This window comes from Mytilus galloprovincialis, chromosome 3, assembly GCF_965363235.1.
Source record: "Mytilus galloprovincialis chromosome 3, xbMytGall1.hap1.1, whole genome shotgun sequence".
Lineage (NCBI taxonomy): Eukaryota > Metazoa > Mollusca > Bivalvia > Mytilida > Mytilidae > Mytilus > Mytilus galloprovincialis.
The window spans coordinates 111,492,073-111,508,403 of record NC_134840.1 but is presented as its reverse complement, the minus strand read 5'-3'; the positions used below and the strand labels follow the sequence as shown (position 1 = coordinate 111,508,403).

General features: G+C 32.6%; 1 protein-coding gene across 2 annotated transcripts in view; it reads left to right on the top strand.

Annotated features, from left to right (window-relative positions):
* LOC143069801 (cytochrome P450 2B4-like) overlaps nt 1-16,331 on the top strand; it is a 53,521-nt gene that overhangs the window by 33,203 nt on the left and 3,987 nt on the right. The window contains exons 2-7 of one of the 2 annotated variants that reach the window (XM_076244603.1): nt 1,645-1,879; nt 11,296-11,410; nt 11,746-11,914; nt 12,871-13,007; nt 13,726-13,822; nt 15,848-16,054. The exons of the other annotated variant lie outside the window; for it this stretch is intronic. Of the exons in view, the coding sequence (XP_076100718.1) occupies nt 1,645-1,879; nt 11,296-11,410; nt 11,746-11,914; nt 12,871-13,007; nt 13,726-13,822; nt 15,848-16,054 (960 nt within the window). The remainder of the gene's footprint in view (nt 1-1,644; nt 1,880-11,295; nt 11,411-11,745; nt 11,915-12,870; nt 13,008-13,725; nt 13,823-15,847; nt 16,055-16,331) is intronic. 2 annotated transcript variants of the gene reach the window in all.

The window sequence follows — 16,331 nt, the reverse complement described above, 5'->3', positions numbered from 1 at the left end:
GTGGAATTGTGTTTGCTAATGGTGATTTTGGGTTTATACAGGTAGTGGGATTGTGTTTGCTAATGGTGATTTTGGGTTTATGCAGGCAGTGGGATTTTGTTTGCTATTGGTGATTTGGGTTTATGCAGGCAGTGGGATTTTGTTTGCTATTGGTGATTTTGGGTTTATGCAGGCAGTGGGATTGTGTTTGCTATTGGTGATTTTGGGTTTATACATGTAGTGTAATTGTGTTTGCTAATGGTGATTTTGAGTTTATGTAAGTAGTAGAATTGTGTTTGCTAATGGTGATTTTGGGTTTATACAGGTAGTGGGATTGTGTTTGCTAATGGTGATTTTGGGTTTATACGGGTAGTGGAATTGGGTTTGCTTATGGTGATTTTGGGTTTATAATGGTGATTTTGAGTTTATGTAGGCAGTGGGATTGTGTTTGCTAAAGGTGATTTTGGGTTTATGCAGGCAGTGGGATTTTGTTTGCTATTGGTGATTTGGGTTTATGCAGGCAGTGGGATTTTGTTTGCTATTGGTAATTTTGGGTTTATGCAGGCAGTGGGATTGTGTTTGCTATTGGTGATTTTGGGTTTATACAGGTAGTGTAATTCTGTTTGCTAATGGTGATTTTGAGTTTATGTAAGTAGTAGAATTGTGTTTGCTAATGGTGATTTTGGGTTTATACAGGTAGTGGGATTGTGTTTCCTAATGGTGATTTTGAGTTTATACGGGTAGTGGAATTGGGTTTGCTTATGGTGATTTTGGGTTTATGCAGGCAGTGGGATTGTGTTTGCTTTTGGTGATTTTTGGGTTTATACAGGTAGTGTAATTATGTTTGCTAAAGTTGATTTTGAGTTGATGTAGGTAGTGGGATTGTGTTTGCTAATGGTGATTTTGAGTTTATGTAGGCAGTGGGATTGTGTTTGCTATTGGTGATTTTGGGTTTATACAGGTAGTGGAATTGTGTTTGTTAATGGTGATTTTGGGTTTATGCAGGCAGTGGGATTGTGTTTGCTATTGCTGATTTTGGGTTTATACAGGTAGTGTAATTGTGTTTGATAATGGTGATTTTGAGTTTATGTAGGTAGTGGAATTGTGTTTGCTAATGGTGATTTTGAATTTATGCAGGCAGTGGGATTGTGTTTGCTAATAGTGATTTTGGGTTTATGTAGGCAGTGGGATTGTGTTTGCTTATGGTGATTTTGGGTTTATACAGGTAATGGAATTGTGTTTGCTATTGGTGATTTTGGGTTTATACAGGTAATGGAATTGTGTTTGCTATTGGTGATTTTGGGTTTATACAGGTAGTATAATTGTGTTTGCTAATGGTGATTTTGGGTTTATGCAGGCAGTTGGATTTTGTTTGCTATGGGTTATTTTGGGTTTATACAGGTAGTGTAATTGTGTTTGCTAATGGTGATTTTGGGTTTATGTAGGTAGTGGAATTGTGTTTGCTAATGTTGATTTTGGGTTTATACAGGTAGTGGGATTGTGTTTGCTAATGGTGATTTTGGGTTTATACAGGTAAAGCAAATGTGTTTGCTTATGGTGATTTTGGGTTTATGTAGGCACTGGAATTGTGTTTGATAATGGTGATTTTTGTTTTATGTAGGCAGTGGAATTGTGTTCGCTAATGGTGATTTGGGGTTTTTACAGGTAGTGGGATTGTGTTTGCTAATGGGGATGCCTGGAAGGGTAGGAGGCGTTTTGCATTACAAGCAATGCGAGAATTCGGTGTGGGAAAATCATCGCTAGAAGAACATATTTTAGAAGAAATAGAAGAAGTCGCAGACGACCTGGAAAAAGTGAAAGGAGAGGAGATAACCAATTTGAGCAAAGTAATGACAACGGCTAGCTGCAATAATATACATAGTTTTATATTCGGATATAGGTTAGTTCATATCTTTTATATGTACTAGTGTATTACGTAGCCTTTTTAGTAATTGTCTGCTTTATTTATCAATCATGAACAAATATATGTAATTGTTTGTCTGCTATACCAAACTAAATGAAAATATGATTATATGAAACCTAGGTCTGTGGTATTAGCACATTTTTTAAGCATCGCCAGTTGTACCATCGTGTGGCAATGTGGGATACGCATCTCTCGTTATGTTTTGCGTGTTTTGCATTGTGAATAGATTTGAATATACATAAATTCTTATGTATCATATGTCATATATTGCACATTCTCCATATTAATATGTTGTATTCGTTCGTATCACCAACATTCATGCTTTGCAAACAGATTAGCATTGATGGTAATTCATGGCATAATTTGTACCGAAGACAATGTGGGGTTTCATTTGTTATGTATCAAATTTTATCTAAATGAATTTCATGGGATGATCTAATCGTGGTATGGTTCGCTGCTGGGCAGTGTGTGATAGACATCGCTGGTAATGATTCCTCATCATCAATTGATAACAGTAAGGGATATAAAGAGCATCTCTTGTAAGTATCCCTGTTGTGTTTTTACACACAGTGTTGGATAAGCATCACTTGTTATGTATCCCATATCACGTATTGACATATATCCAATGTTGTAAAAAGCCTGTAATGTATTGCAAACTGTTGAATAAGCATATTGGTGGCCTACGGTGGACTACGGTGGCCTTTGGTTGTTTAATGCTCTTTTGTCGGGCTGTAATCTCTTTGACACATTACCCATTTCCATTCCCAATTATATATCTTGTAATGTATCACATGCCATGAATTGAGAACAGTATGGGATAAGCATCTCTTGTTATCTATCATATTATGGTAAGCCGTTGTGGAATTTATTCCCTATTTATTAATATTAATAAATAATTTATTAATATTAAATATTATTTTTCAATATTTATATATCCTTTTTTAATATTAATAAATCAAATATTTAATATTAATAAATATTTTTTAATATTAAGAAATCATTTTTTAATATTAAAAATTCGATTTATTAATATTAAAAAATAGATCCTATTTATTAATATTAAATAATCATTTTTTAATTCTAATAAATCATTTTTTAATATTAAAAATCATTTTCTAATATTAATAAATGGTCTTATTTTCTAATATCAAAAAATGACTATTTAATATTCAATATTCAGGTTGATTTTTTAATATTAATAAATACACCACCTATATGTAGAATTTGTTTGAGCGCTTTTATATACGATGATCCTACGTTACTGCAAGCATGTAGCTGAATTAGATCAGTGGACAATATGAATAACAGAAATAACACGAAACACCTGCTTTTATCCTGCTATCAGCCAATTATTGTATATAAAATAACAAATTGAAAAATAAGTTTTGTTTATTCTTTCTTGTACAAATAAAGTCTCTTGTTACTCCAACGGTAATAAGAATATTACTGTTTCTGCCGTGACAGTTCAATTTGGTGTCCACATCGCGGTCCACTTCTTTGAAAACTGTATAAAATTCAGAGACTTGGATTTACAAACTAAACCTTAAAGCGCCAGTTATAAATTGTAGGATACATGTATAAGCCAAGGCTCCGTGTTGAAGGCCGTACATTGACCTATACTGGTTTACTTTTATAAATTGTTATTTGGATGGAGAGTTGTCTCATTTGCACTCGCACCCCATATTCCTATATCTATAAACAATACATGTACATTGTCGGAAATACTGAATGTATGTTTAAGCGCGATAAGAAAGAAGAGAAAACCTCTATAGCTACATGTATAGTTTATCCAATAAGTACCTGCTACAGCTAAAGGATATCCAATAAGTACCTGATATAGCTATAGGATATCCAATAAGTACCTGCTATATGTAAAGGATATTCAACAAGTACCTGCTATAGCTATAGAATATCCAATAAGTACCTGCTATATCTATAGGATATCCAATAAGTACATTCTGTATTTAAAAACATTCATCAGGTACATACTATAGCTATAGGATATCCAATAAGTACCTGCTATAGCTATAGGATATCCAATAAGTACCTGCTATATCTATAGGATATCCAATAAGTACCTGCTATAGCTATAGTATATCCAATAAGTACCTGCTATATCTATAGGATATCCAATAAGTACCTGCTATATCTATAGGATATCCAATAAGTACCTACTATAGCTATAGTATATCCAATAAGTACCTGCTATATCTATAGTATATCCAATAAGTACCTGCTATATCTATAGTATATCCAATAAGTACCTGCTATATCTATAGGATATCCAATAAGTACCTACTATAGCTATAGTATATCCAATAAGTACCTGCTATATCTATAGGATATTCAACAAGTACCTGCTATAGCTCTAGAATATCCAATAAGTACCTGCTATATCTATAGGATATCCAATAAGTACATTCTGTATTTAAAAACATTCATCAAGTACCTGCTATAGCTCTAGAATATCCAATAAGTACCTACTATATCTATAGGATATCCAATAAGTACATTCTGTATTTAAAAACATTCAAGTACCTGCTATAGCTATAGGATATCTAATAAGTATATACGTACCTGTTGTATATTACATATATTAAAGGACATTCATCAACGACCTAGTAATATTAAAGGACATTTAACAAGTACTTTATATGAATCGGAGGATTCATTATAAGAACTTACTATACAATAGGTGATTCAACAATAACCTGTTATAACAATAGGATTTTTAACAAGTACTCTCTATATATAACTGCAGGATATTCAACAAGAACTTTTTATACAAATATGATATTCATTCATCACCTATTATAGATATAGAACATTTAACAAGTACCTGCTATAACTATAGGACATTCAACAAGTGCCTAATATATCTAGATGATTATTCAACAAGTACCTACTACACTGTAGGACATTCAACAAAAACCTATTATACCAATGGGACATTCAACAAGTACCTACTATGGTATTTGTAAGACATTCAACAAGTACCTACTACGATATTTGTAAGACAATCAACAAGTACCTACTACGATATTTGTAAGACATTCAACAAGTACCTGCTACACTTTAGGACATTCAACAAGAACCTATTATATCAATAGGACATTCAACAAGTACCTGCTATAACTATATGTCATTCAACAAATACCTGATATAACTAGATGTCATTCAACAAGTACCTTCTACTATAATTGTAGAACATTCAACAAGTATCTATGGTCAAAAATCAAAATACATGTTTAGATTCAACATACTTGTATTATAAATACATGTTTAGATTCAGCAACCTGAAGTACCCCAAGAATTCATTTTTTTTTAGTCAAACTAAGTTTATTTTTGGACCCTTTTGACCTTTACCTTTGGACCTCAATGTGAACCAATTTAAAAACAGGGTAAAAAAAACAAAAAAACGTTATACACGGTTAGATTCAGCATATCAAAGAACCCAATATATTCATTTTTTGTTGAAATCAAACACAGTTTAATGTTGAACCGCGATTTGTACCAACTTGAAAATTGGGCCCATCATCAAAAGTTATAAATACATTTTTAGATTAAGCATATCAATTTTTGTTCAAATCAAACCAATTTAAGTTTAATGTTGGACCCTTTGGGCCTTAGTTTATACCAATTTGAAAACGGGACCAAAAAATTAAAAATCTAAATACACGGTTAGATTCGGCATATATATCAAAGAACCCCAATATTTTAATTTTTGATGAAATCAAACAAAGTTTAATTTAGGACCCTTTGGAACTCAATTGGACCAATTTAAAATCGGGGCCCAAAATCCAAAGACTTAATAACCGGTTAGATTCAGCATTTTAAAGAATCCCCAAGAATTGAAGAATAAAACCCCCATTAAAATTGGTCATGAAATAAGCAATTTATACAAAGTATTAGAAAAGTCTTGTTTCTGTACCCTTTTTGATCCATATAAATTATATTAAATCTTTCCAGGTTTTGTTTGTATGTAGTTAGGACTAAACCATGCTTCTCGTTTTATATAGATTATGCAGTTGGTTTTACACTTGCAATTTTGGGGGCCCTTTATAGCTTGCTGTTCGATTTGAGCCAAATGAAGGCTCCGTGTTGAAGGCCGTACCTTGGCATATAATAGTTTATTTTTATAAATTGTTACTTGGAGATGGAGAGTTGTCTCATTTGGCATTCATAACACATCTTCATATATCTATTGACACATCTGTGTCATCTCTGCTATTGTTCACTAAAATATCGTCATTTGAGCTTTATGGACCAGCAATAGGTCGTAATCTAGGTTGGATTGGTCGGTCTGGCGTCTCTGTTTGATCAGGTTTCGTAACTTTCAGAGCTCCCTTCTGCCTCTACATCAACCCCTACCAGCACGCCCACGTGTTCTAGTAGATTTTGATGGGATGACTGTATTGCTTCCGAGAAATCTACGTATTAATCATAAATAGAAGGAATGGAACTGTATTGATATGGAACACGATGTTGACGTTATTGCTGAAAATTTAATAAGATCGCGGTGTGAACGTGCTAAAATCGCCGCAGAAACGTGGTAAGATTGTGTTACAATCGGATAACTCGTGGTATGGTCGTACTTAGAACGTGATGAGCGTAGAAAGATCTTGATAAGCGTAGTGAGGTCGCAGAACAAGGGCGATGAGAACGTGGCATAATCGTAGTGGCGTCGTTGTAGAAGTGTAATCAGGACGTAGTAGCATCGTGAAAGCAACGAAAATTTACATTTTCATGCCACTCATACCGCGACCTCACCGCGATCTAAATTTATTTTAGATCGCGATGAGCGTGGTGCGATCGTGGTCTAGTGGGACTGGGCTTTATAAACTAAAGTTATTGTCTGTAAACTTAGTGTCTTCAGACGACGCAGACGACGACGACGTGATACCCCAATACGACCGCAAACATTTTGTGTGGTCGTATACACATTATTGTTACATTGGAGTCTAATTTAATAAATCTAGCGTACATTAAAGTAGATTAATGTAACAATAACGCAATGTAACATGGTAGCCGTAGAACCAAATAATATTGTTACATTCGTAATTATTCAGATCCATACCCAAGCATTTATTCCGTCTCCAATGTAACAATAATGTTTTTGTAATTTAGATGTAGCCAGTGCAAAAAAAAATATTTACAATATGTGTTGCTCAGTGCGGGTAGCTGACTATGCAGTATAGGCTTTGCTCATTGTTGAAGGCCATACGGTGACCTATTGTTGTTACTTTCTGTGTCATTTGGTCTCTTGTGGAGAGTTGTCTCATTGACAATTATATCACATCTTCTTTTTTACAATTATTGAGAGTTTTCTCATTGGTAACCATACAACATTTTATTTTCTATATAAGCCCTTAATTAAGCAGCACAACCTATATAGGAGTTTCACATATTTTTCTTTCTGATTGAGGATAATTGATATACGTCAATTGAAAGTACATGTATATTGGCGATCTAGCCCCTGGGTACACAAACGCATACTACTGATATACACACAGTCGATGCCTCACGCAGAAGTTCTGTTCATACTTTCGAACAAAATTTAAGAAATTCATATTTCTTTATATCCTGTGCAGTAAACTCCCTACCTGCTGAGAATTTGAATGCATGTTTAGAGTTATTACACGTAGATCTTTGATTACTCAAAGTTACTGAAAGCTTGATTGATTGTGTGATTGTTTAACGTCCAGTGGCAAATAAATCATACATCTTCAGGACAAAATCAAAATGGCAATAAATATAACAGGAAGCTAGGTCCTGTAATAAGGGTCGTCGAGGACGAAGGTCTGGAAATTTTGAAATCCCATGCATTGACAAATGAGGGTTTATTGGATAGGAACAGAAATTTAGAATTTCAGTAGACCACCCACGAAGCCCTCAAAGAGTTGTTGCAAGTTTCCTAACGTACAGGGAGCGTGGTATTCTCTTCACCAGCCATCGGATTTGAGTCCCCGTTCTGACCTGAATTGACTGTGTATTTATACATCCTGCACAGCCAAACGGACGCCCAACTTTGGCACGGTTTTATGTAGGTAGAACAAAGACCACGTGGGAAGCTAGTTGAAAACCAGCAACAACTAATTAACAAAATATCATGTGTCTACGATGAGGTTTATTCTAGCATTTGTTGATAGAAGCGAACAGATCTGAACTAGTTTTAGTTATTCTAGTTATATTTTCTATATAAAGGGGGGATATGATGACATTCAATTATATCCAATACTCCATTCACTAATGCTGATAGACTAGTGTATACATGATATTTGATAATTAAAGAGTTTTGACGACTTCTCTGGCGTGCATCTGAAGATAGCGTTGTTTATTTTTTTTTAAATTATGTGTAGACACGTACCTAACGGCAGTTACACCCCTCAAAGAAAGAAACAAGGTAACTCAGGTGTATGTATTGGACTAATAGTTTGTATGTTTGCTTAGTCCAGACTCCAAGTTAGGGAAATCATGTTACAATAATTATTATTATTTGAATGTAAAAAATGGAAGGGTTGAAATTCCGTGTCTTATTTGACTAGTAAAAAGATACCTACAAATTGCTTATAAATGTCAACCCCAGTAGAATTTAGTCAGTGCTTGGTACACTGCACACTTGAATGTGATATATATTGATTTTTTCCTGAACTTAAATATTGATATGAATAGATCTTTACAAAGCTCTGAATTGGCCAATGTAGAATATCTAACCTCGGCACTGTGGTATGTTTGCCAAATATCGGTCATTGTCAATTGTTTTATCCCTAAAACGCTTTTATTTTGGCAAATTCAGCAACTATTAAAAGAAAATTGTAAGATGGTCCGAGTTTACTGAATATAGTCTCCAAAATTTCTCCGACCGACTTGTCCAATAATCATCATTAAAGAGGGGGAGCAAGGGGGGGTCCCAATAACAGCAAAACAGCAAATTGATTTGGCTCATAACAGATAAGAAGGAATTAAAATGGACAAAAACAGATAACAGTAAATGAAATATTAAAATAATTCGGTTTTTGACAAATCAGTATTTCTTATTACGGATATAATCCTTTGTAATGCATTCCATTTTTTATGACTATGTTTTTAGTATTAATTTATGTGTCTAGAATGTGTTTAAACTACTACTCAATATATTATAATATTTTTTATACGCTCGTTTACGGAACGTATTATGGTATACTGTTGTCCGTCTGTTGTCAACATGTCGGACATTAACTCAAAAACACTTTAACCATTTGAATTAAACTTTGGGAAATTGTTTATATCTATTGACGTGAGCTCCCTTTTTGGTTTTGGTTTTTTTTTATAAATTTTAGATTTTAAGTTTCTGGGTAGGTAATGGGTTTTTATTCAATAAAATTGGTGTTTTTTTTTCAGTTTTCTGATAATATCTCAAAAATGCTTTCACAAAGCAAGGAATGTTGGTGAATTGTTTATATCTATTAACATGAGGTAACTTTCAATTTTTATAAATTTTAGATTTTACGTTTCCGAGTTAACGGGTTTTATTAATTAAAAAGGGGTGATTTTCCAGTTTTCAGACATTAACACAAAAATGTTTTCAGCAGTTCTCATGAAACGTTGGTGTATTGTTTATATATATTGACTGAAGCTCCCTTTGTTGCTAATAAAAAAAAGTGACCTAAAAGAGTTTGAATATTCTGACTTTTTCTAAATGACCATTTAATGAGGTGTGTGAATTTTTATTAATAAAACTATGAGGCAAAGTGGTATATAGGGTAGAAAAATCAAAAGCACCAATTATAAGCATGCAATTTATCAAGTACTTCGAACGAATTTTGACACTCTAAAAGCAATTTATTCCACTATTTTCAAAGGCCTTATTTGAACAATATTTTATCAGCTGAGGTTTTTGATTGTACCAAGTGTACTAGTAAGTAGAATACATAGTTTAGTAGGGAAACAATGGCTTGAAACGAAATAAATCTTTGTTTGTAATGAGTTATGTGCAGCTTCGGACCCAAGTACATGGTTGGAACTTTCATTGTACAATGCATTTGGTTCTGCTTTGAAAAGAATCACAGAGCTGAGTCTATGTACCATATAATATAAAAGGTTAAGTGGTTGTTAGGACCTTGTCCTTAACTGAGATCCTTGTAAGATACTCCTGGCCATATGTTTTCCTTTTTGTCATATTAAGAATTGTTTTAATTTAATATGTTCGTACGGAAAACAAGGAACATTATTCTCATACAAAAAAGTAAGATAATTCTAAATACACATTCATAAAAAAAAAATGGAATTTATTACAAAGGATAATCATAAGATATACTTGAATTGTCCTGGACCTCACTTCTGTGATGTGTATATGTTAATGGAATACAGGACAAACATATTAGTAGTGGTAGACCCCAATGGCCAATGATCTTCAATTTATACCGAATATTGACTGTCAAAAAAAATGCTAACATTCCAATTTTCAATAACAGTTAACAGCAAATACATTATCACAATAACAGATAACAAAAAACTAAAAGCCCAATAACAGCTAACAAAGAATAAGACAATAACAGCTAACAGCAAATATATTTTCAAAATAACAGATAACAAAGAATTAAATTGCCCCATAACAGCATAACAGTTAAACCCCTTGCCCCCCTCATTAAAGCGTTTGACAGATAATTATTGATTTGCCTTATATCAAACGCTAAGGTTACATTGATGTTGATTTTTTTAATATTAATAAATGATTTTTTAATATTAAAAAATCAGCGTATTATTTAATATTAAAAAATTAAACTGAATATCTAATATTAAAAAATCAAACTGAATATTTAATATTAAAAAATGATTTTTTAATATTAATTGTAAATGAATTTTTAATATTAATTGTAAATGAATTTATAATATTAATTGTAAATGAATTTTTAATATTAAATATTCATTTATTAATATAAAAAATCAGCGTATTATTTAATATTAAATATTCGATTTTAAATTATTAATATTATCATAAGCCATATATTGAAAACAGTATCGTTTTCATATCTCTTTTAATATAACACTTGTTATGAATTCAGAACAGTATGAGACAAGTATCTCTCTTCCGTATCCCTGTTATTTATTAGTTAAGAATAAGCCTCTATAGATGCTATGTATTTACTTTTATCTTAACAAAAAAAAATCTTCATTTCATGACATAAATCGAATTGTTGTTAAAAATAGTAAATATGCTTTATACATGCATAAAATTACAATGGATTGTCAAAAAAATACTGTTCTAATCAATGACATGGACTTCACTTGCGGGCAACAACAAAAAAAGCATGGCAGAGAAATAAGTTTTTATATTTAAAACAGAGCTGTGAACACGTGGCTGTTTATTCGTATAGTTGATTAATCGTCTATGTTTCGTTTTTGTCTTTCAGATACAAACATGACAACGAATCCCTTCAACAACTCATCAAGGCAATAGAAGACATATTTTCAGGTCCTGGAACTTTATCAGCGTCGGGATTATTTCCGCTTCTGAATTTATTTATGGTAATATGACGCATACTCATGTTTCTCGTAACTGATAGCCATATAATTGTTAGACTTTTTTCTTTTCAAATGTTCAGGTTAATACAGTGTTGCGTAAATGATAAATGATGGTCAAACACGTGCCTTATGTTAGAATACTATCCCTGGTTTTTAATCATCTAAATGACAACGTGTTTTCCTCTGTCGTCGTCGTTGATGTAAGCCATTGAAACCATGTAATAAAAGCTAGTATTTGTCATCATATGTAGTTGACCTGTCTATACATCAATTGTCATGAGTTATTGGACTGTCAATCATAAATATGTAATATATATTGTATTTTATTACCATTTCAGATAGACGATCTTAAGTCGAGGAAGGAAGGGTTGTCTAAACTGAAAAAGTATATTGAAAAACACATAAGCGAACATAGAGAGTTATTTGACCCAGACAACATTCGGGACTTGATAGATATGTATCTAGTCGCTGAAAAAGAAGAGAGTGAACAAAAGTCTGTAATGAATCGTACGTTTGAAGATAACACTTTATAACAACGCCTATCAAAAAAGCTTATATCCATAAATATAGTCTACCGGTACTATGTAACTAAGTCATCCCCTGAAGAATCTAATGTTGTCAAATGTCACAATATGTCTAATCAAAACGGTGTGATTGGCTTACATCGTCCTAAACAATGGCAGTTATACTAATGACTTGGTTTTATTTCATTATGGGATACGAACACTGAAATTACCCATAATCCTTTAGATTTTGAAACGGCGAAAACAATTTAGGTGTTGTATGCTGGTTTCCATCTTATCACGGGATGCATCACAAAGTTGGCAGACAAATTTTCCCTGGTTTGTTTGGGAGTTACAATATTTCTCCCCACCGACGAAATGTCATTTTGGTATTAAAAGTTGATATGGAGACTAATATTAGTATATACCAGTGTTGCTCAAAAACCAAATATATTCGAATAGTTCTGAAATATCATTGATTGTACCCAATTTTTAGACTTAAAATATTTGTAGCCATATGTATATTATTATGTATTGGAGGGGCAAAACTGATCTTAAACTATAATTGCAACTGAAGAATACAACTAGTATCGGAAATAGGGGTTTAGCCTTTCTTCGAGAATGTTATTTGACCGAAAAGAAAGAATTTTCTCTAATAATTCCTAAAAGTTAGCAAATTAAATCCGACCGTTTTTGTATTTTCTTAGTATCTTAATGACCGTAGCACTAACTTCTTTAAATCAGTAACTTATTATTATCTTTCATTCACAAAGATCGCATTTAAGTCTAAATCTTCGAACATCAAGCTTTCTCATTCGGAAGCAAGCAGGATCTTTTATATGTCCTTATATTTTAATCGGTAGCATAGAGCCCTTTGTCGCAGTACATGTGTACTTAAGAACACCTAGCTTTCTTATTTCGAATATTATCTTGCATTATATAAATATCTTACGATTGTAGCGGCAGCGTTGTTAGCATCAATTATAGATATGCTTGCTGCTGGAACTGACACCACTGCAACTACGCTTCATTGGTCATTTAAATGGATGATTCAATACCCGGATGTACAAAAGAGGTGTCAAGAGGAAATTACAAAGGCAAGCATAATGTTTTAAATAAATAATGATTAGTTAAGTATACATACAATCTGAATTTACAATAAGTTGACAAACATGTATTTGAATTATTCTTGGAATTAATGAATTGCGCTTTACATTTCTTAATGTTTTATATGTATTTTATTTGTTGCTCGTTTTTCACAAGATGACTGGTGTCAATAGCTGAGCTTGAACTGCATACTTGTCATGACAACCTATGTTTTTTATTTTGATCATACTGCTGAATTTATAACTTTGCCTTTGTATTGTTATGTAGTATCATGCTTGTCGTAATGTCGTAATGTCGTATTTCTTTTGTTATTTTTCTTCGACTAACAAATTTTTAGTCCTCCGTGTTTTTCCCTATTCTACGAATAATTAAGAATTGTTAATTAGAAGAATTTTACTAATTTTTTCCCATCGAAACATATACAAATCTAAACAAGGTTTTTTCCCCCTGTAATCTAATGTACTCTCTACAGACAAGAAGTTACTGGTAGCTCTTGTGGTCTTTAAAGGTAAGTATTTTAGTTACCTAAGGTGCTTGATAGGTGAGCGTAGTAAAGGTTAAACCCCACATCTTAAACAACATTTCTTATGGATAGTTCTCGTTTAATCAAATGCTCGCTGATGGTAAATATTTTACTAACACTTAAGGGAAAGAGAAACTATTGATAATTAAGGGATTAGAAACTCACCAAACTATTTTTACTTTTAGGAAGTAGGACCAGGTAGAATGGTTCGATTGTCTGATAGACGGCATTTGTCCTACACCGAGGCCACTTTGATGGAAATACAAAGACTGTCAAATACATGTAGGCAAACAAAACATTTTTTTTTCAATTATTAGAATGAGTCAAAAATAAAAGACTAAATCAACAGATTTAGTTATCTGTAGTAATGATATTACATAAAAAGTAAAATCACAAATTTAAAATACTGAACTCAGAGGAAAGTATTATCAGAAAGTCCATAATCACATGGCAAAATCAAATGACAAAACACATCAAAAACGAATGGACAAGAACTGTCAAATTCCTGACTTGGTACAGACATTTTCAGATGTAGAAAATGGTTGATTAAACCCGGTTTTATAGCGCTAAACCTCTCCTTTTGATGACAGTCTCATCAAATTCCGTTATATTTACAATGATGCGTGACATAAAAAGGATGTCGTAAATTGACCAAATGCATTGAAATGTACAACAGAACACGACAACGGCCAATAACCAACTACGCTAAGAAAACAAATGTACAAACAAATATAACAAAATACTAATTAGAGGGAACAACACACTAGACCAGATACTGGCACAAAATGGAATGAGTTTAATCCAAGTTTCCGTGCGCACAAATATTCAATTGATGTCTATCGTAACCATGTTGGGCATAACAACATACAGTTATATCCAGAAATCTGGCTATAAACGTTAACGGGTGAGTTACAAAAGGAAAGGAAATTAAAAATGAAATCGGGCTATCAACCGGGCGAGTAAAACAAAGTTATAAAATACAATACAATAGTTAGAATGTGCTCCCACCCACAAGATGCTGCTCAGTTAAAAACTGAAACAAACACGAGAATTAAAACAAAACAATCAGATATATCTTCTTTAAGTGTTTTAATGAAGTTTTCATAAAAATGTAATTAAAATCATCAATATTAGAGATCACCCAGTGTAATAAGTTATTATATTTCCAAATTAGACTTTGTTTGCACCTGCTCTAAGTCAGGAACCTGATGTTTAGTAGTTGTCATTTTGTTGATGTGGTTCATCAGTGTTTCTCGTTTCTGTTTTTTTTTAATAGATTACACCGTTGGTTTCCCTGTTTCAGTGATTTTACACTATTCATTATTTTGGGCCTTTATAGTGAGCCAAGCCTCCATGCTAAAGACGGCAATTTGGCCTATAATGATTACTTTTACAACTTGTGACTTGGATTGAGAGTTGTCTCGTACAACATCTTCTTATATTTTTATGTTGACCTTGTCCAAACCTATAAAGGGGCGACCTTTTCATTTTCGTTTTCTAATTAGGACATGTCAATCTTAGAGCCGTCATACAGTTAGTCGTCTAATCTTTACACTCAAATAATCTTTTAATTACTAGTACCTAACCATCTTATTGCTCGAGTATACATTAACATGACTAATAACTGTACATTTAAGGAATTACTGTAATATTTTTTCTGTCTATGAAGAAATAACATTAAAAATGTGGTGCACACTGAATAACACTCGTAGCGGGTTATTTAACATTGTGCACCACATTTTTTATGTTATTTCGAATAGACAAAAAAATATTACAGTCATTTCTTATAATTTAATTCTAAATTCCATTTTAAACCGTAGAAAACCATGAAAAAACGTTGTTGACGTCACGGTCACATGACTAAATTATGTCTATGGGCTCATAACAAAATAACGTCAGCCAATCAGAAGACGCGTTACATCCAAAATTAAATTATTCAGCTTTAGACACAGAAAGAATAGTTGATCGACGAGCACTTGTGATTACAGAGATACAATACCAATTAAGGAGAAACAAATACCAACCTCTTGTGACTCACTGATTTTCAAAATGTGTTATCAATTGTTCGAAAGCAATGGACTATGTCTGAATGTAAATACAAGCTAGATATGACCTCTTCAAATTAAATATTTTACAATAAAAAATAACTTTTATATTGACTTACCCCTTTTTACAGCCATTTTTAGCCGTTGTGTACATTGCAGTTTGTGAAACATGTGTATTTTCTTCTATCTTGTTACAGCTATTTTTACTATTCTCCACGTAGCCGTTTCTGATACATGTATATTTTCTTCTATCTTTTTACAGCTATATTATCTCTTCCACACGTAGCAGTTTGTGATACAACAATCAATGGCTTCAAAATACCTAAAAATACGATTATAATGTCTAGCCTGATCTCTGTACATTTGGATGAAACAATCTGGAAAAATCCGAAGGAGTTTAATCCAGGAAGGTTTCTCAATGAAAGCAATGACATTATCAACAAAGAATACTTGATACCTTTTTCAATAGGTAAGGATATGCAATAATACATATTAGTTTAAACACAATATTCATTTCTTATCGAGAAGCATGAGGCAAGTCTGCGTGCTATTGAAAAGTTTATTGAGTGTTTGTTTATTAGTCATTTATAACGGAAGATGCATTGTCCAGACTTAGGTTACTGTAATATTTTTTTGTGCACCAGTAGTCACTGTCATCATACTGTGAGGTCATTTCATTCTATAAATGTCATGGTAAATGTGAATAAATCATTAGATGCTTCATATGAAAGGTTGCCAATATTTTA